At 32.0% G+C, this 23,641-nt stretch overlaps 1 protein-coding gene and 1 long non-coding RNA gene across 12 annotated transcripts; one reads left to right on the top strand and one right to left on the bottom strand.

The window, feature by feature from the left end:
- Positions 1–1,373: 1,373 nt before the first annotated feature.
- On the top strand, positions 1,374–23,256 carry LOC107066092 (uncharacterized). 11 transcript variants are annotated; one of them, XM_089177437.1, is made up of 8 exons: positions 8,650–8,791; positions 9,531–9,827; positions 18,122–19,536; positions 19,625–19,800; positions 20,301–20,327; positions 20,763–20,996; positions 21,097–21,354; positions 21,666–23,256. In XM_089177437.1, the coding sequence occupies exons 2-8, from the start codon at positions 9,539–9,541 to the stop codon at positions 21,862–21,864; spliced, it is 2,598 nt and encodes an 865-aa protein (XP_089033563.1). In that variant the 5' UTR covers positions 8,650–8,791; positions 9,531–9,538; the 3' UTR covers positions 21,865–23,256. The 11 variants fall into 11 exon arrangements, with proteins under 11 accessions (XP_015175847.1, XP_089033563.1, XP_089033564.1 ...); XM_015320361.2 differs by lacking the exons at positions 8,650–8,791; positions 9,531–9,827 and adding an exon at positions 1,374–2,295; XM_089177438.1 differs by lacking the exon at positions 20,301–20,327.
- LOC149030899 (uncharacterized) lies at positions 5,040–8,474 on the bottom strand. The gene is made up of 2 exons (XR_016178242.1): positions 5,867–8,474; positions 5,040–5,660 (listed from the first exon to the last, which is right to left on the bottom strand). It is a non-coding gene; the product is annotated as an uncharacterized LOC149030899 (long non-coding RNA).
- Positions 23,257–23,641: the final 385 nt, after the last annotated feature.

Genomic DNA, 23,641 nt, shown 5'->3' with positions numbered 1-23,641 from the left:
AAAAAAAAAATATCGAAGAAAAAGAAAAGAAAAGAAAAGAAAAAAAAACGTAATGTGAATTTTTAGAGTTAAAGGGGAATTTTATCTATTTGTGTATTTCTATTTTGTAACGACCATTATATACGAGCTATAATAAAGAGAAGTTTTTTGTAATCAAATATATCATCTTATTCTTTTGCAAAATACTGAAAAAAAAATAAACTTGTAAAATTATTCATTTAATATATATATTTAATTAGTACAAGTTAATTAACAAAATTAATTAATGTTGAAAAAAATTGGCGTTGGTTATTGAAGTAACACATTCTATTATTTCGTCAAAGAAAAAAAAGAAAAATAATAAAAATAAATGTTACAATAAATTTTTTTTGATGATGTAATATTCACAAAAATTTCAAAAATAAATTCAAAAAAAGAAATATGGAACACATTCCTTCACGATTTCCTTGAAAAGAACAAAGGACAAAGGAAAAGGTGCATATGGTATGATATGCCATAAGTGTATGGTATGGCATATATATATATATATATATATATATATATATATATATATATACATAACTATAGTATATAGTCTATATAGTCTATATAGTCTATATAGTATTTGTACATAAATTTTTATACAAATAAAATGTTCAAATTACATTCCTATATTATTTACAAATAAATTATAATAAAGTTTTCTTTTAAATTACTTTAAAATAAATATTAAAAAGGAAAAAAGAATCCAAATAAACAGAAATTAAATATTTTGGAAGGTAAAAGATGGCGCTGATGTGAAAACCCATCATCCCTTGCAACTTTCGGTTAAATCACGTGATATCTAACGGTCGCGTCTGCCCAAAGCATCATGGAAATTTCCATTCTCGTATAATATAACCCACTCAACCGCTTTTCTCCTCCCCCCATCTTTTCTTATCCCCCCTCCGATTTACTTCCTCTGGCCCCCTCCTATATTTTATGTACATAAGCCCCCACTTTGGGAAAACATCACGCCATGTTTGATTACCTCCACCTAACATTTGTTCACCAATAGAATCGCACGTAGTTATATACAGAAACCCCCCACTACTCGCGATAGTACTCATAAATCCCCACTACTCGATGATTTCGCGCGTTTTATTTAGAATGATTTGGCAACGTAGCACTGTAAGTACATAAGGGAAGAGTAGGGGGGCAAAGCAACGGTGAGGAGGGGTGCAGTTGGTTTATTAGAGGGGAGCGGGGAATCGAACCGTCCGGGGGGTGAGCGGTGAGTAGGGGGTAGACAATGCCACCTGGTGGGGGGTTCTGTGGAAACAAAGGGGGTAAAGGGCGAGGGGTAGGAAGGCGGGAGGGAAGATAGGAGAAAGAACTGGCAACGTGTACCACATTCAAATCTGAACGGAACACGGGTCTACTTCTACTGAGTGCCGTAAGGACAAATACGAAAAAACGTGGTAATACGCGCGAACAGAAATTTATCCCGCGCTTCGTGATATAGCTTTGGAAGTATCTCGTTCGTATTATGAATAAGAAAATATTCGTTCTATCATTAATTTTTGATGTATAATACTCGTTGCGTACCCGTTTATACTCGTTGCGTTGTTAGAGTGCAGTAACTGAAAAAAAAAAAAAAAAAGGTACCATGCCTATACGCTCGTCATTCGTTCTTCCGTTTCTCTTCTTCCGTTTCGTTGTTTAGTCGGTCGTTTTTTTTTTTTTATATTTATACGTGCATACGATCACGCTTGCACGCAAGCACGCGAGTGTATATATATATATATATATCTACTTATATGAGAGCGAAAGTGAAAAACAGGATTGTTGTATAGTAAATGCAATACAACGACTGCACGATAGACGTGCAATGTGTGGATAAATACATGCACGACTTCTTCAAAAGATTCTATAGAATTGTTCCTACCTCCTAAAGCTTCTATATCTTTTCCTTCTCTCTCTCTCTCTCTCTCTCTCTCGTTCCCTTTCCCCCCTATCTTGATCCTTTCCCCTTTCTCACAACCCCCTTCTCCTATTTCTTTTTTTTTTTTATTTACAATTAGTTTTACTCTCATTCTTTTTTCCCTTATTTCTTTTGTGCGCGCTCTTACAAATTTCGCGGTTCTATGTATACCGGTAGTTGATGTAAATGTCACGAATAATAAGCAAGACTAGTGCCTTAACCGCGACAAAAAAGTGTCTCTTAAAGGGACAAAATTATGTGTATGGACGTTCCGATTAACAAGAAGAAGAAGAAGATGACCGACAGCATAGTCGATGAGGAGGTGCAGATAGTAGAAGCCCGCGTTACCAGAGGTGAGTGTATTTGTTTTTTGAGGTTATGTACAGAGTACCGGCGCGGCCAGCACTACCAGCGATCGTAGTTACAAGTTGTACGTACTAAGTACAAACCGGTTTATTTGTGCCCTATCTTCTGTTGACAAAATCCACCTATTAATAAGTACATTCATTTAGTTTACGACTATTCCACTTCCAGGATAAATTATACCTGGTAACCTTCATATCATTATTGTATTTTTTTTTTACTATCCTCTTTTTATTTTCTTTAATCCCATAATACTAATGTATATTGTACTATTTATGATACTGTTATTGTATCATAATTGTACCGGTAATCACAATAGTGGCCTAAATCAAAAAGTTAAACATTATTATTTATTTTACAACATAAACAAATCATAAAATTTATTTATACAATTGTTTCACATGTGTCATCCTCGTTGTTTAACATTAAGTTGTCTATTTAGGCGATTATATGAAAAATATTTTCAATGAAATTCGTATTGAAAAATAATCCCGTTTTGTGTATGTGTGTACAAATATTTACATTTAAACTCTGGAATCATCTTACATGAATTTGTTATAGTTTCAACTTGTAAATCGAATTTTAATGTTTTACACGTATCGTTGGTCGTTGGTTTATAATTTAATATCAAGCGTTGCATTCAATGACAGTATTTATAAAACTTGTCAATGATCTAAATGGTGTTATAGGAGCTGTGTAAATATACATAGCTCTATCGATCCATCTTCATCGTTCCCTAGGATCACGATCCTAACCTATCGCATAATTAACTGGTACACGCGAGACACCTTGCGTGCGCTATACACACGGACCCACGTGGTCGAATAAAAACACAAGCGAGAATCGATCTTTCGAACGTAACGTTTGAACATCTATATATATGTATATATATATATATTACATATACATGCAACACTTTGATTGAACTTTCTTCCAACTTTGTCGACGATGTATATGGCGAATTTTCAACGAGATTGATGAATGCCTTAATATCGCTAAGATATCTTTTACTTCCTACGAAGTTTCAAGGAACGACGTCATGCTTTATTTAAAGCACACTGTAAGACGATCTCTAAAAAGAATAAGAGAGAGAGAAAGAAAGAAAGAGAAATCTTAGTCGCAATTTTAAAATTTTCTTTTCGTTACAAAAATTCGAAGTATTATTTGAACAAATTTGTCACGTAACAAAGAAACAATGACGAAGCGATTCGTCATCGAACATAACCTAATCTGACCTAACCTTACTTTAAGTTCTTCCTAACCTCCTTATAGGTTTGTTCGTTTTCTTACAAAATTTATTTATTTGAGTTCATTTCAAAATGAAATGTGAATGATCGAGTAAGGTAAATACATACTAAAGTGTTATATATTAATATAAACGGTATATCGTTTAATCTATGGTATCTTGTCGTCATTGTATGTGTACTCAAGTAGACATCCCATTAGGACGGTGATACAACATTGAATAAAGACGAATCGATCCCATACATTGGTCTGTTGGCATTTTCTAATATGGCGGATATCTTAGAAAATTATCCAAGTTGAAGATGATTTTATTGATATTTCATTTATTGGTTTATTTTATATATTGATAATTAAAATTTTAATATTAATTTAAAAAAAAAATATATATATATACATATTTTAAATACATATATATTGATCAAAATAAATTATTTATATATATATATATATATATATATATATATATATATATATATATATATATGATAAAGGAGAAATTCGAGTCTCTTATCTTTCCCATATCGATTTTACGTTATATGAAGATAATAATGATCTCCCATAACCATGGATGCTTTAAATCAATTTAATGTTCCTATATACGAGTTATGGGTATAGGAATATTCTTCTTACGTATGAATGCGGAACGGAGGAAATAATAATTTGATAATATGATTTACGATGCATCATATTATAATAATAATAATAATAATAATAATAATAATGCAATATAATTAAATTAAATTAAATATAATATAATATAATATAATATAATATAATATAATATAATATAATATAATATAATATAATCCGCGTTGGGTATATAGAAAGAGCCCGAAATCGAATACTGCCGAGTTTATTATTCATGAGGGTCTTATAAATGGTGTTCCTCGCCTCTCCTCGTGATGCATATACGTTCCTACTATATATGTACCTATACATGCATAGATAAATGCATATATATATATATATATATGCAAGTGTATTCCCATTTATAGCATTATATTATGCGTCAGAATTTTTTCAAAATTTTCTAGAAATTTAGATATTGATTTTTCTTTTTTTGAATCATTTACATTATGGTACTACAATCCTAGTTTTGTTATACCATAAAATCACTAAATAAAGAGAAATGAAAAAGTCTCTAGATAGAAAACAAGAAAAAAGTCTCCAGAAAAAATAATTACAAAATGATTTAGGAACTTTTGGTTTTTACAAGGAATTTTGATGCAATACTGTAATATATTATATATTCTATGTATCACACTTTTTCATTAAATATGCCGAGCGTATTATCTACGAGTGGTCTTCCTTTTTTTTTTTTCTTTTTTTCTCTCTCATACTGCAGAAAAATTAAAAGTTGAAAAAATGCACTGGTGGATGGTCGAGAAATGCTTTCCATCTCGCATATCCTTATAATATTGATAATGTGATTTACGATGTGTCATAATATAATAATACTAATAATAATAATAATAATAACTCATAATAATATCATTCGCAGAGTATATATATATTTTCTACGTATATATGTTTGTATCACAATAATGTTTGTTTTTTGTTTTTTTTTTATTAATTTTTTTTTCCTTTTTCCTCTTTTTTATTTCAAGATACGCTCAAGTTAAGGGAAACTAAATAGATGTATACGCGCAGCAACTTTATGCCCATGTTTCTCCTTCTACAGTTGATCCACAAATGCGCGCATCGTGTAACGTGGAATGTGTATAGTCATGGTGGCAAGCTGGAGGGGGTAGTGGAATGGAAGAGAGGGTAGTAATGCTTGTAGTAGTAACAGTGGTATAGTACTAGTGTGGTGTGTGGTAGCGCTTACCAGCTCGAGCGACCATTCCCTTGTCACTAGTGCGCAGGTATATATGGGCTTGTATATACCTATGTATATACCGCTCCAAATATATACGGGGTGGTATGTATATATGCGCTCTGAGAGCCGCCACGGAAATATGTACTGGCGCAGTACATAATGTATCGCTCCTATGTACTATATAAGAATCCGAGTAGTGATGTAACAAAGAGGCAGTTTCTCGGAATTATCCGAACTGTCCCGAAGCCGTCCCGATTCGATGCAACTCGCATGCGTGCCTCTCTCTGCGCGCTGTATGTATATATATTTATATGCATATATGTATATATAATATGATATATAAATTTATATATATATATATATACGTATGATGTATATAGGTTGTACGCATCGTATGTAGCGTGTAATACCTCACGATTCTCGTCAGCTGTGACGACTGAACGCCGCCATATGCAATTTTGCTAAGCGTATAAAAAATATTTTTCCTGAAAGCTCACCTGTTTCCCGTCGGTAAAATTTATAATGGAATTCTTTTCTTCAACTCCTCGTCCTTTCTTTATCATTCTATTTATTTTCTTAATTTTTTTTTTTTATCTATTATTTTGAATTATTTGTTTCATTATTTTCTTTCTTCGTTTTTTTTTTCTTTTTTCGTAAGAAAAACGAAACGCGCAGTAGAAACGAGCGTATCTGCTCAGACCACCGGGTAGTAGAAATACATAGATAATAGTGTAGTTTCTAGTAAGAATAAAGAGACACGCCTTGTTAACGTTCTATTGCGAAATTTATATAAGCGGCCAGTCACATTGCCAGGACGATTGCATAGTTACGTAATATTTGCTTCCATCATAGCATATATTTTTGCAAAAGGAAATAAATATCGTTTAGTCGTTATGATAGTGTAGTGAGAGAAAAGAGAAAGAGTGACGGAGGGTGACAAGGAGGGATGGGAAGTTGGTGAGGTGGAGGTGGCCGCAGCGGAGGAAGAGATTGAGAGGAACAGAGATAGTGAAGAAAAGAGAGAAAAAGACAAATAGAGGGAGGAGAGCGAAAGCGCAAGAGAAGGCAGAGAATGGCGGTGAGAGGTGTACTAGAAAGAGAGAGAGAAAGAGAGAATGGATAGATTGGAAGAAGGCACATCCGGTTGAGCGCCATATTGTTCTTTCAGTAATTCCTCGCTGCCCTCCTCCCCCGCATACACTCACCACCCCTGAACCAAGTATACGCTTCGCTCGGCATAGTAACAGCAGCAATGGCGACCGACTATAAATAGATCGCTAACGACCTTCCAGTGTTGCCAAAACGACTGGCCCAGAGGAAAGATATAGAAGAAGCCAGGCTACCAAGGCCGCTCCCGCCATTTTGCGACGGCAACGCCGCAGCCGTTGGAATTGTTGACGATTTTCGACCTCGATGATCCGTCTTTGATGAAGGACATCATTTCTAAAATAATCAACAACCATTTATTAGTTGCGAAACAAATAAGCTTGTAATTTCAACCTTTTATTTTTGTTGTTGTTGTTTTTTTTTTTTTTTTCTAAACAGAAAAAAGTAGATAAAAAAAGTATATAGAACCGGAGAAGGAGGGATAATACAATCAGAAGAACTGAAAAAAAAGCAGTAGAAAAAAAATTCAATTTAATTAGAGAGAGAGAGAAAGAGATAAAGGGGAGAGAAAGAGTGGGAGAAGTTGTATGTATCAATAAGTAGAGATTGCGAAAGAAAACTATCCTTAAAATGGCGATTTTTTTTTTTATTGTATATACGTTTCTCAAGTATCGATCAAGCGACGTTGCCTTGTACTCCTAGGTACTGGTTGGTTTCTCCTCTATATAAATATATATACATATATATTATATACATGTATATTATATATATACGTATATATGTGTAGTAGGTATATATGGTTGCAACGTCGAAAAAAAGAGGGAGTGGGCGTGCCTGGATGGTGTAGAAACGGCAACGTCGCGCGGCTGTAAATCATGATTAAAATAATAAGTATAATACATATGTAGTACATAGAGAGAGGAGGTCGTTCGGGTATATGTATTTAAGAGATGCGCAAAGACACGGATTTGAGAGTACGTCTGGCTGGGTTCTGCGCAGCTTCGGTTCCCCCACTCCCATTTTCCAACCCCCACTATCGCGTAGAAATCCCACGGGTGAGTTCCATAAGTCGTGTAGTGGGGATTCGAGGATAGATCAGGAGGGGGTGAGGGTACCTGAAACCGCGGCTTATATACCCCCGCGTACATTTACCAATCTTGGCACTTTGCCTGAAAGAGCATATCGACCGTGCGACGTTGTCACGTCGTCCGGTGCGATCTTGTGCTCTAACCCTGGCCACTCTTTGAGCGGTATGTACCTAGCCTTCTGCACCCGATCCATGCAACACGATGCGAAACTCGATCGTCGTACGATTTAATTATTTACGTCTTCCCCTCTCACCCTTCCCGTTCCCCTCTTCATCCCTCCCCCCGCCTATTTCTCCTCCTCCCCTCATCCCTCTTCATCCCTCGTCCCCTCCTCTTCCTCTTGCTCCTCCCGCTTTTCCTCATCTTCCGTCTATTCCTCTTCTTGTTCTTCCTTCCATCCCCTCTTCTTCCATAACCCACCCCAAACGTTAGATTCATCAGCAACGCATACGCATAACTTCACAAACGCGCAGACGCTCAAAAGTTTATATATCACACAGCGAAAGTTAAGATACCGATACTCTTAAAACTTACCATTCAAGTCTTACTTTCCTTTCTATATTCTCATAGTTACACTTATATTGGTAATTTAGATTTTCTATTACTAGTATAAGTACATACTACGTAATCCATTGTGTCTGAAAAACAAATATTCTATGTAATCTTATCTTTTTAATTATACGTTGTCCACAATGCTTTGCAGTTGGTGACCTAAGTACATCCGTACTTTCGGAACTTTTATAATTAGCTACATATTTTTTTTTTTTTTTTTTTTTTTTTTTTTAATGATATGAATGTGGATGTGAAATAAAATGTTTCAAATTAAAACATCTAAATAATTTTAATTTTAATTTTTAAGTATATAGACTTTTCTGCGAATAAATATAGAAAATTTTATTTTTTTTTTTTTTTTTTTGAGGTTACACTTTATTTGGCGCGCTACGGAAAAAAATGATGAATTTTTTTACGATGCGCGCGCGCAGCAACATGAAATTAACAGCATGAAGTTAGTCGATAATCTCCCTTAAGTTTAGTGTGAACTTATATCTATATTCACGATATTTATTCTTGTATTTCTATATGCACAATACGTGTTTTTAATTATTACATACGGTGGTGATTGATATTAAATAACTATGAATATCTTTGAAAACATTGATATAGTCGAAACGTTGTTTTTATAATCTTTTTTTTTTAAGTATCTCTTTGTCATTGAGGTTAACTGAGGTATGTGTTTATTTGTGTTATATAATTTATAAATTATTACTTTATTATATAATAAATAATTGAACACAAGTAATAATTAATCAGAATAATGAATAATTATACTTAATAAATAAATAATTTATTTTCTTTATTTTTGGTATATTAATTATTTATATATACGGATATATAGAAAATTCATTAATTTTCCATGAATATGAATTTTAATTAAAAAGAATTTTTTATTAAAAAAAAAAAAAAAAAAAAAAAAAAAAACAAATGCGTTTCTAGTTAGATATGAAAATTTTGAATACGTGCTTTTTTAATATTTTAAAAATTAAATTTTTAATATGAATATTTTAATTTGTAAATGTGTCTGCTGTCTGCTTAATTCACTCTCATAATTTTCTATACATTTAATATTAATATTAAATACTGAATATTAATTTAAATTTTATAAATTTAATTATTTGTTATTAAAATTAATTTTCATTATTTTTGAAAAAAATACCAAAAAACCAAAACAAATTATCATGAATATTAATTATTAATATAAATATTTCATTTGAAATTAATCAAGTTACTAAAATAATACGAAGATAAATTTTAATTAATATATAAAATTAATAAATAAATTTAAATAATCAATGAAACCGACGTAAATGGATATACATTTTTATTTCTACAATAATTTTTATTTATTAAATATAATCTCTTTTTTTATTTGACCCAGTTTTAGTATACATTTAAATTTCTTTTTCAGTTTACGCAATGGCTAAAACTAATGCAGAGAACTGTAGGGCTTATTATTATCGTAAAAAAAATTTACTTAAAAATAATATATCTAAAAAAAGTGTATCTAAAAAAAAAGTAACTAAGAAGAATATAACTAAGAAAAAACATTCGGCACAAACAAACGCAGAACGTTGTAAAACCTATAGGAAAGGAAACAAAATTATTTCACAAGGAGACCAATCATCTGAGAATGAAATTTTATGTACTTCATCAACTTCGAATTTGAAAATGACTCCTGGACCATCGTCTCAGCCTGTGATTACTGGTACAAATTTAAATAATTTAAATGTTACAGCAATAACTAATAATATTGCTAATTTTTTTTTTTTAATTAGACACGTTATTCTAATTATTTCTAACTAAAACATTTCAAACATAACTATAATTATTTCATAAAGAGAATATATAAATAGATTCATATCTTTTGATCATTAGAATTTATAGAAAATGATTGTTTTAACGATATTTTAAATATTATTTCAAGTATACGCTTTTTTTTTAATTCGGTTGAAAATTTTGATTTAATCAATTAACACTAGATATACCCCGACCTGTCATTTTTTGACTAGTGTGGTAAAAATTTCTACTTCATGTAACATTTGATTTTTGTAAATAATTAAGCGTTTTGTTATTTTAAAATGTCTATAAATTCATTTATCTATTAAAATTATTATTGTTAAACATTTTTTTCTTATTTTTTTAAGACTAAATAAAGACTGAAAGTCTCAAAAAACATTTTTTTTATACACCAGTCATTTTGACTAGTGTGGTAGAAATACTAAGTAAGTAAATAGTAAGTGTACTGAAAATGATGGTATATCTAGTGTTAATAATTTATGTTTTGTTTAAATAGTATTTTTATGTTTGGTGACGTCAACATTGACACACAATATATACACATATATATATTTCAAATTGATTTGATTAGTTTTTAAGAAAGCAATTGACAAAATGGTCTTTTTTATCTGATGATTTGATTTCTAAGAAAATACATTCTCATCGTCACGTTGAATGACTGTACAAATGAAATTTATAAAAAAAAAAGAAGAGGTTATGTTAATTTTCTTTTTCTTGAAATGAAATGAAATGAAATGTCTTCAATTACGTTAGGCGCGATTTTTCAAGGTCGAAGTGAAAGAGGGAGCGTCACGAAAAATGTGTGATCATTTACAGAGGGAATTAATAAAAAGAGAAAGAGAGAGCATGCGTAGAATTAGAAAGGAGTGAGATGAGGGAGGGGGAGGGAGGGAGGGAGGAGAGTGAGTTTTAATGGGAGATGGACTGCGTTTCTCTTATTTTTATTTCTTTTCTTCTAATGACGTGTAATTAATATCAAATTATTTCGGTAAGTATGGTCACTTTATATATTTTAATTTATATATCAACAATTATTTCTGTTATAATTATAAATTTATTTTTTTATTTTAACTAATTAAATATGATTGACGAGTATATTCGTTATCAAGAAATGATAATATATTATGTTATGATGAGTAAGTAGTTTACATTTGTAGTTTTCTTTATACAGAAAGAAAAAAAAGAGACCACAGATGTAGAAACAAGTAAGTAATATTTTTAATTATTATTAAAGTTAATGATTAATGTTAATAAAAAGAAAATATTTAAATTAATGCTAGAAATAAATAAAAGTTGATATATAATAAATTATTATTTATTATTATTATTATTATTATTATTATTATTATTATTATTATTATTATTATTATTTTATAGAAAAAGTGAGACTACAGATGTAGAAGAAACAGATAAGTAATATTTTAAATTATAATTCGTTAATTAATTTTTAATATTTAATACAATGTTATTAATAAAGGTAAAATATTTAAATTAATGTTAGAAATAAATAAAAGTTGATATATAATAAATTATTATTTATTATTATTATTATTAGTATTATTATTATTTTATTTTATAGATCTCACACGACATTTTCTGTAGGAATACGAGTGTTTAAATCACGAAAAAAGATGAACAGAAAAATAAATGTCAACTGAAAACAGAAAATGGAATTTATGTTAGGCGAGAATGTGGAACACAAAAGAAAAGGTTTTAAATAATAAATTATCATGTGGAAGGAAAGAATGTTCTTGAAAGTTGACATTCCAATCGACAGTACAACAGAAGCTTCATTTCTAATGCGCATACTGCATAATAATGATAATGATGATAATAATAATAATATAAATAAAATATAATTTAATTATATTATTATTTAATTTTATTAAAATAATATTATAAAATATCATTATTATTATTTAATAACATTTAATGCAAAAGCTTTTACGATTTAATTGATTTTATATTAAAAAGAAGAAAAAAAGAAAAGTCAGTTTAAAAATAGAAGATCAGATGTATTATTCATGATGAGATGAAGAGGAGGGGAGGACGTGTTTTAATAAAAGAAATTTGTAGGTCAGGTAAAATTATTTTGACCATCTAGGTGGTATTCGTTATTTATAATTGTTTTCTTCATGATAACATTTTTAAATAACTTTTTATAAAGCATTAACAAAAAAAAAGAAAAAGAAAGGTTATGAGAAAAAATGGAGATAGACAATATTGAGAGATCAGAGAGAAGAAATGTGACGATGACGACGACGATTATGACGATGACGACGACAACCACGTGTTTGGCGTCGATCATGTTAGTTCGGGCGCGAATAAATGAACATCGCGCATGTGCGCATTTCTCAGCTCCCGCACGTCAAATCGAATTTAATTACTTACACTGAGAATTATGTTTATATGTGTATGAGTTTATTACATATAATATACACAACACTCTTAATGTATTTCTACAAACGTTTTATTTAATCGTATATTTGTATTTATTACTAACAAGTTGACCATCTTTGTCAAATGAATTATTCGTGAAACGATCGGAATGTCTGTTGGAATATTTCCAATATTCAAATGCAAAATGGGGGACATCCCAGAAGTTCCTAAGGGAGCCAACAATTCCCTAGAGTTTTCGATCTTGACAACTACAAAGAAAAAAAGAAAAGGAAGCAAATAAATGAATTCATTTGAAAAGAACTAAAGAAAAGAAAAAGAACTAAAGAAAAGAAATTAATTTTTGAAAGATGTCTTTTTACAAAACTTTGGAATATATTTTCGCAAGAACAAAAGGAAAACACAAGAAGAAATAGAAAAAATTAGAGATAATGATTTAATTGTAATGAATCAATTGAGTCGATTTAAATAATGTCTAATATCCTTGCTAGCTAACCTAAGCTAAACTGAACAAAACTGAGCTAAGCTAAGCTAAGCTAAACTAAACTTCCTGGTTCTACGGCTCGTTTCCTTGGATTGTCTTCCTAAACTTGATCTTATCTAACACACGAATAGGCCGTTAATTTTTAGAGCTGGAACGAAAGATATGAAAACACGATACACGCTGTGTATTCTTCTATTTGAGAAGATAATTCTATTACAGTAATATATTATCTATTTAAATTATATACGTTATCAAAAGTACAAACTTCAACGAACAAATAAAACGTATTTAAAAAAACAATGTCATTTACAATTAAAATTGATGAATATATATATATATATATATATGATAAATCAGTGAAGAAGTACAAAAAAAAACGAAAATTTCAAATTGGAATGGTTCGAAGTAGTAAAGGAAAATAGCAAAGAGTATTTGCACCGTGTCGCATCGGGGGAAGTCCCGGAAGTAGAAGAAAAGGAATAAGAGGACAAGGAAGAAGAAGACGAAGAACAACAACAACATAACCAACAAGAGAAATAAGAGGAAAGAAAAAAAAGTCAGCTCGAAGTCTTGACAATTCATGTGTACATACACCTCATGCAATAGTAGGAGGAAGAAAAAGAATAAAAATAAAAATAAGAATAAGAATAAGAATAAAAAAATAAGAAGGACATTGTGCTGTGAAGAAGGAAGAAATATGAGTAAATGTGTGTGAGTGAGCGAAAGAGCAAGCGAGCTAGTGAAGGAGGTCCCCAGAGGGCAAGGAGTTAGAGGAGTGAGAGGGAAGGGTGTTGTGGAAGGGTAAGTGGGGAGTACAGTCGGTGGCAAAAATTCAGCGTATTAGATATATGAGATAGATATAAGTATACAGCAATTTCTAATATCTCGTGCAACTACAGTTGGAAGGCATGACCTATCACCATCATCATCATTATTATTATCATCATCGTCATCATCATCATCGTCGTCATCGACATCTGCATCATTATTGTTATCATTATTATAACCAGTATCACTGGAAGAAGAATTGAAGATACAAGAAAATCCCGAAGTATTCCGCAAGTAGAAAAAGCTTTTTTAGGTCAGACATCCGAGGTGTCATCCTCTTCCAGTGGTACCATATTTTTCAAAAAAAAAAAAAAAGCTTCTGAGTGAATTATATATACATATATTTTCATATATATATATATATATTAAAGTTATATTTCTTTGCGCGAATTGAAAATAATTGAAAATAAAATTTTAATGTGCAACGAAGATGCGCGCGCATTTCATCACGAAAATTCCACATGACGAAGTTGACCATGTAAGAAAATTGAGTGCATATTTCAAAATTCACACTCATAACAGACCCAAACTATAAATGTGTTAGGGGAAGAACCAAATACGCATACACGTATCAACATAACACGTTTTACATTTTGAAACAAATGAAAAATAGTTCGTGTGATAAGTAAATTAAAAAATGTACATACATCCATATATATGTAGCATTAAATCAATAAAAGTTTTGATAAACACTTTATCGTTATGTTTGATTTCTTTTGTTTAATTAATATACTTTCAATAGTATTTACAATCTCTTCTTTTTATTCTTATCAATCTACTCGTGTGGATTTTTAATATGCATATTATAACCTTTAATCTTTCAATCAAGTCAAAGTATAATTTTTAATGCACTTACACAAGTACATGCACCCCTTTTTTTAAAAGTGCAATTCACGTTAGCGTAAGTTAATTTGGACTTAACGAATAAGTGAAACATTATCCCCCACCAATAAGCCGTAAGTAGAGTTGGGAGGGGAAACCACCCCCTCTCTCTTTACTTTGTACACGTCACGCGCTAGCGCAGTGGTTACTCTGCTGGTATATAAAGTAATATAAGATCAAATTCTTTTGCATTTAATGTTTTTATTAAGAAAAATAGTTTACTTTACAGCAGGCCATGTATTAATATGACAAAAAGAAAGAATATAAAACGTGTCAGAAGAAACGTAAAAGGATTAATAGATCATCGAAGAAAACATTTCCTAAAAGTGAATTGGAAAAAATTTTGCAAAATAAAACATTGCAATTAAATCAAACAGATCAAATAAACGCAATCCAGTTTAGCCTAGCCCTTTCTATGCAAATAATTCGGAAGATTCTGAAGAGTAATTTTTATAAGAAAAAAAAAATTTGATCTTATGAATATAAAACAAACGAAGATGATTGAATTGTACCATCAACAAGTAGGAATGTACCTTACTGTGTGAGGTTAGGATGAATAATATACGCAAAGTTTAATTTTCTATTTCTCTTTCTCAATATTCTCTTTTCTCTATACACAATTGTATATATATATGTATATATATAAATGTGTGGAGAGAAGAAGTATATATGTGTTAGAAAGAAGTATATAACGTCTATCTCTCTCTAACGCGGGAGCACAGTCGCGCCACCTGGTTTGATGATGAGTGGTGCGGGGGAGAGTATGAAAACTGTGTGAGAGGGAGAGAAAGAGAAAAAAAGAGAGAGAGGGATGAGAGAGAATTGGATGGGAGATCCAGTGGAGGGGTGGGAGAAGGGGAGTTTTCTGTGCGGTCTTGCGTCGTGTAACATGGACTACGCCGTCGTCGTCGGCACCACCACCGCCGCCGTCGCCGCTGTCGTCGTCGTCGTCGTAGTAGTCACTGTCGTCGTCGTCGAAGTCGTCGTCGTTGTTGTCCGTCGTTATTGTTCGTCGTTATAGTTGTCGTCGTTATTGTCGTCATTGTCGTCTTCGTCGTCATCGTCATCTTTATTAGTACCGTTGCATCAACAGCAGAAGTTAGCAGCCGTCGTCGTCGACGACGCAGCACGTCGTCGTCGTCGTCGACGTCCGTTGTGTTGTCTTCTTTTACGGTCAACAGACGACACAATTTTAATAATCAACCTCAACAAAAACATAAACCTATAAACCATTTCTACCTGCTCCTTCTTTTGTATCCTTTTTTCCTTTTCCTATTCTTCTTTTCACGGATAAATGGGATTCTCACCCAACGAAATGTAATTCATAAAAGTGTGAAGTAAACACATCCAACATCAACCAACAACGACAACAATAATAACATTATTACGTTGGACAACAACAAACATCAACACAAGAATAAATATAAAAAAGAAGACACACAACAACGGGGACTACTTAAGATTAATCGTCGTTCGGTGAGGATATGAGGAACGACTTCGCTGCGGACGTACCCGTTGCAAGCGCCGACAGCAGCACGGACGCCATATGGCTCGAGAAAAGAAACCCTTCCACGACCAGTGCACACGACCGAGTGTCAAACTGTACGTTCGCTTGTTGGCCCCATAGTTAAACTTCTCTTGCTCTTTTTATTTCTCTTTCTCTATTCATTTCTTACTCTCTTGCTTTTCTCTTTCTTCTTCTTCTTCTTCTTCTTCTTCTCTATCCGTTTCTTTTTACTGTTACTTTTGTATTTGGTCTCATTTCTTTTTCTTTTCAAAGTAAGTTAGGCCAAGGGAATCTTTTTTTTTTATCATTAATTTTATGTCGAGAATGAGATGAAGAAGTAGTAGTATTTCTTTATATCGTTTGAATGTAAAATGCAAAAACGTTGCCTTTGCAACATTGTAAGAACAAGTGCACTCTACTGTGTATTAAAAAGAGGGAGAGAGATAGAGATAGATAGAGAGAGATAGAGAGAAAAAGAAAAAAAAGAATGTATGTGTGTCGCCGAGTTCTCTACTGTGCTTTTGGGTGATAGAGAGAAATCCTATTTGAAACATAACAGTTAACTACAGTTTACTAGCAGTAGCAGCAGTTGGAAAGTCCAAACGAATTGACTACTCCATTAGAAGGTATACATACAAGAGGAATACACACTTGATGATTATATTCTATCGACGGATGCCAGTTTCTTTTTTTTTTTTACAAAGTTAATATAATACTTTAAGACTTACGAGGTGAAAGCTATAGAAGAAATATCACCTAGGAGGAAGGACAAAAAACAATAAGAAGAAGAAGAAGAAGAAGAACAGGAAGGGGAGATGTTTGATTGATGAGCAAATTGTGTGTGACGTTTCTTGCGTTAGTTTCGTTTAATGATTTTCCTTTAATTCTTTCCTCTAAATTCTGGTTTTTTATTTCTCAAAATTTCGTCGTTGTATACACGTGTACTGTGCTGTGTTATTGGTGTTATATAGTCATTCGTATAAAAATAATTGGTGCAGTATGTTCAGTGTACGTGTAGGTGTGTTGTATTTTGTGGGATATTGTTGTGTGTTTCTCTCACTCAGTGATTTGATGAGTTTTTTTTCTTTTATTATTCATTTGAAAATAATCTTTTTCTCTATATCTATCTCTGTCTCTCTTCATCAGAGTTGAAGATGCCGAGAGTCGAGAAAGTACCGTACCATACACACGTGACACCCCGTAGCGCGTTGAGTTTTTACGTTGAATTGATAGAAAAACGCGTGGAAATTTAAATTTAAAATAAATAAATAAAATTAAATATACATATATATATATAATTTTTTTTATCTTGTTAAATAATGCATTTCCTTGGTGTATTACCTTCCAAAAAAATTATTTTTATTTATAATGGTGCTTAAGATTATGTTGTAGAATAAGTGTTACGTATATTATATGGGGCGTAGGTCATGAACACAACGTAATAAATGAATGTATAATCTATACGGTGCTCTTCGACAAAACGATAAAAACCATTCGTACGTAATTATCGCAACATTACGATGTCCGTGATTTACATCTCTTATTATATATGCAAATATATTGTTTCATTAACAGTGTAGCATGAATCTATCAATGCAGCAAGAAGGAATTCTTTATTCGCTGATTTTAGGTATTGTTTTTTTAATTCTTTTTCTTTTTTCTTTTTGTCTTTCTTCTTCTTTTTATAGAATAAGTCGATGCTAACAAACTTTTATTTAAGCATTTCTAAATGCCGGTAAATAAAGATGGACTATTTGAATAATCTATTTTTATGAACAATCCCAATAATATATAAATCAATTCTTCAGCAATTAATCACTATATGAAATAAATGAAGAAAAGAGGATCATATTTGTTTATTCTAATATATATCGTATATAAATCATATATATATATAATATATCATCGTAAAACACATGAGAGAGAGAGAGAGAGAGAGAGAGAGAGAGAGAGAGAGAGAGAGAGAGAGAGAGAGAGAGAGAGAGAGAGAGGCGTTCGCCATATTTGATTATACGATTCGAGTATGAGTAAGAGTGCGTGTTTGGTCCTTGATATAATTTTTGTTATGTTTGACAAATGACTGATAATTACTTTTATTTCCTAGGTTTCGATAAAGTTGTCGTTAAACAAGAACGTCCAGATGAAGCGGAGATCCGAGAATTGGCTGCCAAAATGGTGGAAGCGAACAAGGCGAAAATGGTTTCGGCGGCGACGGTGACAGGGGCTGGCGGGGCAGGAGGAGGAGGAGGAGGAGGGTCAGCACAGCAAAGAGGAGCAGCAGGGAGTCAGTGTTTATCTTCCCCACAAGGAAATCTTCCTGGTATCCTCGGTTATTTAAACAAACGTCCGGCTGACTCGACTGTGGCCAAGACAACAGGTTCAACCACTTCAACAGGGGATGGTAAAATTCCTTTGGACGATGAAAGTCAAAGGGGTAGATTTGGATGGATCACTTTCGACGAGATTCACATACCTTACATATACCGTGCCGGTGAAAAATATTGCGCGGTACGAATCCTAGAGTCTAAGCTCCTGAACAAGTACCTGAGTTTTCTGCACTCGGATATCTATAGTTGTACGTGCATAAGAAGTTACTATATTACGGATTCCGAGAGTAGGCTTTTCAACGAGATTAATATGAAGCATTGCGATAGTCAATTTGGAAGGGATCAGTTTTCGTGCAAGGATCTTGTAGTGAGGTTATCCGACGCTAAAGAATTCTATACATTTTTGGACGTTTGTTATACCAAGTTAACAGCCGGCTCAAGTCCAAACGTATCTAGCAGGCACAAGGCAGAGAAGTGTGGTTTCATACGGATTAATAAAGAATCAGTGGTACCTTATACGGTGAAGGACGGTCTTCAGTACGTACCCTTATTTTATTTCGAGGGTGAAACGGAAAATTTGAAATTAAAAGCGGAGAAACTTGAAGGTTGGGACCTTTCGTATTTGAAGTTTTGCTGCAAGGTACAGGGTATAAGAAACGAATTGTTTGCAAGTGAGACATGCTCCGTGATCAGTTTGAGTGATATTAAAAGTTATTTTCCTCCCGACACGGGGTTCGAAGATTATTGGCCGAACAAAGTGATGGATTCTCAGTTATTAGTGAGTAGCAAGGGTGGTGGGGGTGGCGGTGGATGGACCAGACAACCTCCTACGCCACCAGTGTCAAAAACATCCTCTGTACAAAATAATACGAGTAAATCGAGTCTTAATACTACGCGTACGGGCCCTTTACAGACGATATTACCACGTGGAACTAGTACCACGAGTGCGCAACCAACTCAGCGCGTTAGTCAATCAAGACAAACAACTGCTGTAACTCATCCTGCTCATTCATCTCCATCAGCACTTCCTTCGGGAAGATCGAGCATTGCTTCGCAACCGATGCTGAACGTCGTACAAGGCGTTGTCAATGGATGGTCGGGACTTGTTGGCGGTCAACCAGCGTATCAAACAGCTCTGGTATCTCAGGCTAATTCCCTCATACGTACACCACCTCCATTAAATATGCACAATGTAAGATATCTTGACAAATTTCTATTAAACCTTACTTTCCATGATGATCCAATCATCCAAATGATCCACTGAAATGTTTCTACGGTAGATGTCTGCGTCAACTAAAACCTATACCACTCATCAATTGAGGAGTAGAGGGGGTGGTGGCGGAGCAACGGTTCAGTACCCTGGAGTTTATCCAGTTACTACTATGCAAGCCGTAGCTCAGGCCCAACCACCCCCTCTCGTTAGAGCAACGGCGCATAATAGTCAACCTAATCTTGGGTAAGTTTAGACAAAAATTTATTAATCTTCCTTTTCTATGATATCTCTTTCACATTTATATATTTATATTGTCGATTTAAATTTCACCCCTTTTCTCAAATTTATCGACACTTTATCGTTGTCGCACTTTCACCAGGTGACTTGTGCTTAGTTTGTTTTGTTTTGTTTTTTCTCTTTCGTAATTTTAAATTATTCCTTTCGTCGCAGAAATAAAAACAGAAATTTTTGCTAATAAAGTAGTAGTGGTTTTCATTAATATTGTGTTACTTGTTTTTGGGACATATATGTGTATGAAATAAATATATCATTGAAAATATATTGGCTTTTTTATTTTCTGTTTTCTGAACACTGTTTCGGTATCATTATTATGACCTTTTCTTTTTCTTTTATATTAAAAATATTTACCTACATACTAGATGTTAATGTTATTTAGTGTGTAGAACTTTTGCACCGATGCTGTTTGCATTTGTACATACAATGTCTTGTTTTTTTTTCTGTAGTTATCCAACCTATGGGAAGGATGACTGGTGAGTCCCTGTTGTATGTACCATAGTTTTTTGTTTACTACAGAAAAAATAAGGTAGCATGTATAGAACTAATACAAATTTGTTCTATGCAAATTTTCTCACTTCTTTTTTTCATTAATTATTTAATAAGTTAAGTTTACGAAAAGTTACAAATTTTATTGAATATTTTTCATAACTAACTTTATTAGTGCATAGATCAAACGATTATAAGCGTAGAAAGTTTTAAATGAAATTTTTTTATTAATTACTAACTCATAAGTAGTATTTATATGTTACGTTTAAATGTTTATATATATATTAAATTAAAGATAAAAGTTAATTGTCCATTTAGAAAATAATGTTCAAATAAAAATCTTAAAATTTAACTTTAACATGATCATAACTAAACTAGTTACATAATATATCCTACTTGTCATGAAAGGGCTGATATTCCAGGGTAACTACGACATATACGACACCTTCATTGGGTGTTCCTGATGCAGTCACGGCCAGAACATATCCTCAAATGATTGGCTTAAGTGAACAGGTACAAGCCCTTATGCCAGCTCCTACAACAGCGTCGTCATTATTATCACGTCAGCAAAGGCATACACCACCAGTACACAATACATCCCATACAAAATATCCACCACCTTTAATACCAGTAAATGGAGGTAATAATAGTTCCAGGTATGCCTTACTACTAAATTATTTTATCCTCATAAATTTACTCAGATTAATCATTTTCTTTAATTATTATTAATAGAATATAATTTCATTATATTTTTAGGGATACGAGAGTAAGGAAACCTTTAATAAATATCACGGAACCGTCAATATCAAATTGTCAAACTCAACCATACCAAGTTCAAAAGGCATTAATAGAAGACAAAATGGTACCTTGTATCAACTTTAAACCATACATCTACTCAGAATTATTGATGACACTTCCCGATTTTGTGTCTAATTATTTTCCTGCTTGTGACATTAACAGTTGTAGACAAGTTCTTACGGACGTCTTGAATATAGATCTATATCAAGGGAATAGGTGAGTTTCCCGCAATGATACATATGATCAATGTATTACTAAGGGCATTGCGTACAATGCCCAAAGGGTTTTGGTCTCAATTAACTTTGTATAGATTAAACGGACAATCTATACAATGCCCGTAGTAATACGTTGACCGTGTGTATACATATATATATATATACATACATACCTAATTTCCCTTATATAAATAAATCAATATACATGCAAAAAAAAAGAAATATTGTTTTAAAATTTAAAAAAAAAAAACAAAACTATTTTTAACTTATTTATTTAATAACTGAAAGTGGAAATTACTTTTACTTATGCAGACTGCAAATGAAAATGTTGATGGATGCAGGCAAATGTTCTTCTGTAAACGAAGAATTACCGCTAATACAAGTAGGAAATATTATGAAGTACATGCCTCAGTTTAAGTACATGTTTAACAGAGACGATATGGTAATGCCTGCACCACCAGCACACTCTTCTGAAGAGCACCCACCGAAAAAACGACAACGCACTAGCTAGGACTGGCTACAGCCTTACTGGCCTACGTACGATTATTATCATCCGGCATTTTAAATAAAGCCGTGAAAAAAAAGGGGATGAACAAATGAAAGAAGAAGAAAAAATATATTACGTACATACTTGAGATGAGTTACTTGCTATGTAAGAGTAATATTACAAGAAACATCTGAATTTTTGTTTGTTGAGAATACAAGAGATCTGTGAAGACGTCATAGTCTGAAAGAAAAAGAGCCATTTCTTTCTCCAAAGCATATCTTTATATACACATTAATGAGAACATTCAAATGTTTGTAAATAAAGTCATATATAATAATAATAATAATAATAATAATATTGACAAAATATAGGCGGTGTGCGCGATGATTGATGATTAGTTATTATTAATTATTATAATTGCTATTAATTATTAATGTTTATTATTATTACTACATTATTGTGTTCTTTGTGATACTTTTTATTTGTTTAAATTTGCCCTTCTTCTCCCCCCCCCCCCCCCCATTTGACGTTTCTTTCTATAAATACATCCTTGTGTGATAATATTTTTTTTTTTCTCGTGCACTATTATTAATCACATTGCAAAACGCAATTCTCTGTGTATTCTATAAAAAAAAAAAAAAAAGAAAAAAACAAAAAAAAGAAACAATGAAAATCCATAAAATACAAGCAAACAAAATTTATATATGACAAACACCTCATCTTTTTTTTTTTCTGTTTTTCTTTTTAAACTTGTCCTATGAAATATCTTTCTCTTTTTTTTTTTTTTTTTTGTATATAAAAACGTGTCTCTATTCTTTCTCTTTAAATGTTGTTCTTGGAGAAAGAATGTGCTAAACATTATTTACAAACTGAGATAGTATAAATAAAAACCATTTGGGCTCATTTTTAAATGATGCACCATTAATTCCGTGTATTTAGATATCGAAATGGATATCAAAAAAAAAAAAAATGCCTATTGCATATTAGAGTGAATATATATATATATATAAAGAACAAAAAAAAAACTAAATAATAATATGAATAATAATAATAATAAAAAAAAATAATTAATAAAATAAGGAAAAACTATACATCGGCATTTGTACATTTTGAAAGGTGGAGGTAATGCTTCGTCAAGTTCCTAGTTGTTACTAATGTATATTCTGATAAAAATAGCTGCATTAATAATGGGGTTTTGTGAATCGTTCGATTCGTATTTTGGTCAACAAAGAAAACAAACGAAAAAAAAAAATTAACGCAGATAAAACACAACCTGTCTCTCTCGGGATAATTAAAATTTGTAAAAATATTTTACAAAAATATTTCGAATGTGCGTTATTTAAGATCGAAAGAATAGAGAGAGAAAAATGTCAAATTGCAAGAGAACGTTTCTTTGTTTGTTTTTTTTTTTTTTTTTTTTTTAAATCATCCGTTATCAAATATTTATGTTTGTTTCTAAAGAGGAAAAAAAAATAAAAAGTCACAGGAGGAGTAGTAGTAGTAGTAGTATGTGTGAGGTATCGATCGATCATGGAAAAACAAAATATTAGAAAACAAATTTTTGAAAAAAAATCAATAATTTGATTTTAATTTGATTTTTGTTTTTGTCATTGCACCGTACACAGGATTGCAGTTTTATAGACTTTCAATAAAATATGTAACATTTATTATCGAATGTTCTTTAAACTAAATTAATTAATATACGAAAGAATTGAAATAATAGAAAGAAAATGTAAAATAAAAAAAGAAAAAAAAATGGCGGCGACAGCAACGGAAAACAACAGCGCAGTGCAAGCAGCAA

The sequence above is a fragment of the Polistes dominula genome, unplaced genomic scaffold (genome assembly GCF_049000335.1).
Source record: "Polistes dominula isolate Pdom_NZ unplaced genomic scaffold, Pdom_raw_medaka contig_20, whole genome shotgun sequence".
Lineage (NCBI taxonomy): Eukaryota > Metazoa > Arthropoda > Insecta > Hymenoptera > Vespidae > Polistes > Polistes dominula.
Note: the sequence above shows the minus strand (reverse complement) of the source record. Positions and strands in the feature narration are given on the sequence as shown.

What these genes read in the sequence shown, in the direction of transcription:
- LOC107066092 (XM_089177437.1), top strand. Translation starts at nt 9,539, where the DNA reads ATGGCTAAAACTAATGCAGAGAACTGTAGGGCTTATTATTATCGTAAA. An exon ending in CTCCATTAAATATGCACAAT is followed by an intron (nt 19,537 to 19,624) that starts GTAAGATATCTT and finishes TTTCTACGGTAG; the next exon opens with ATGTCTGCGTCAACTAAAAC. An exon ending in GATCTATATCAAGGGAATAG is followed by an intron (nt 21,355 to 21,665) that starts GTGAGTTTCCCG and finishes TTACTTATGCAG; the next exon opens with ACTGCAAATGAAAATGTTGA.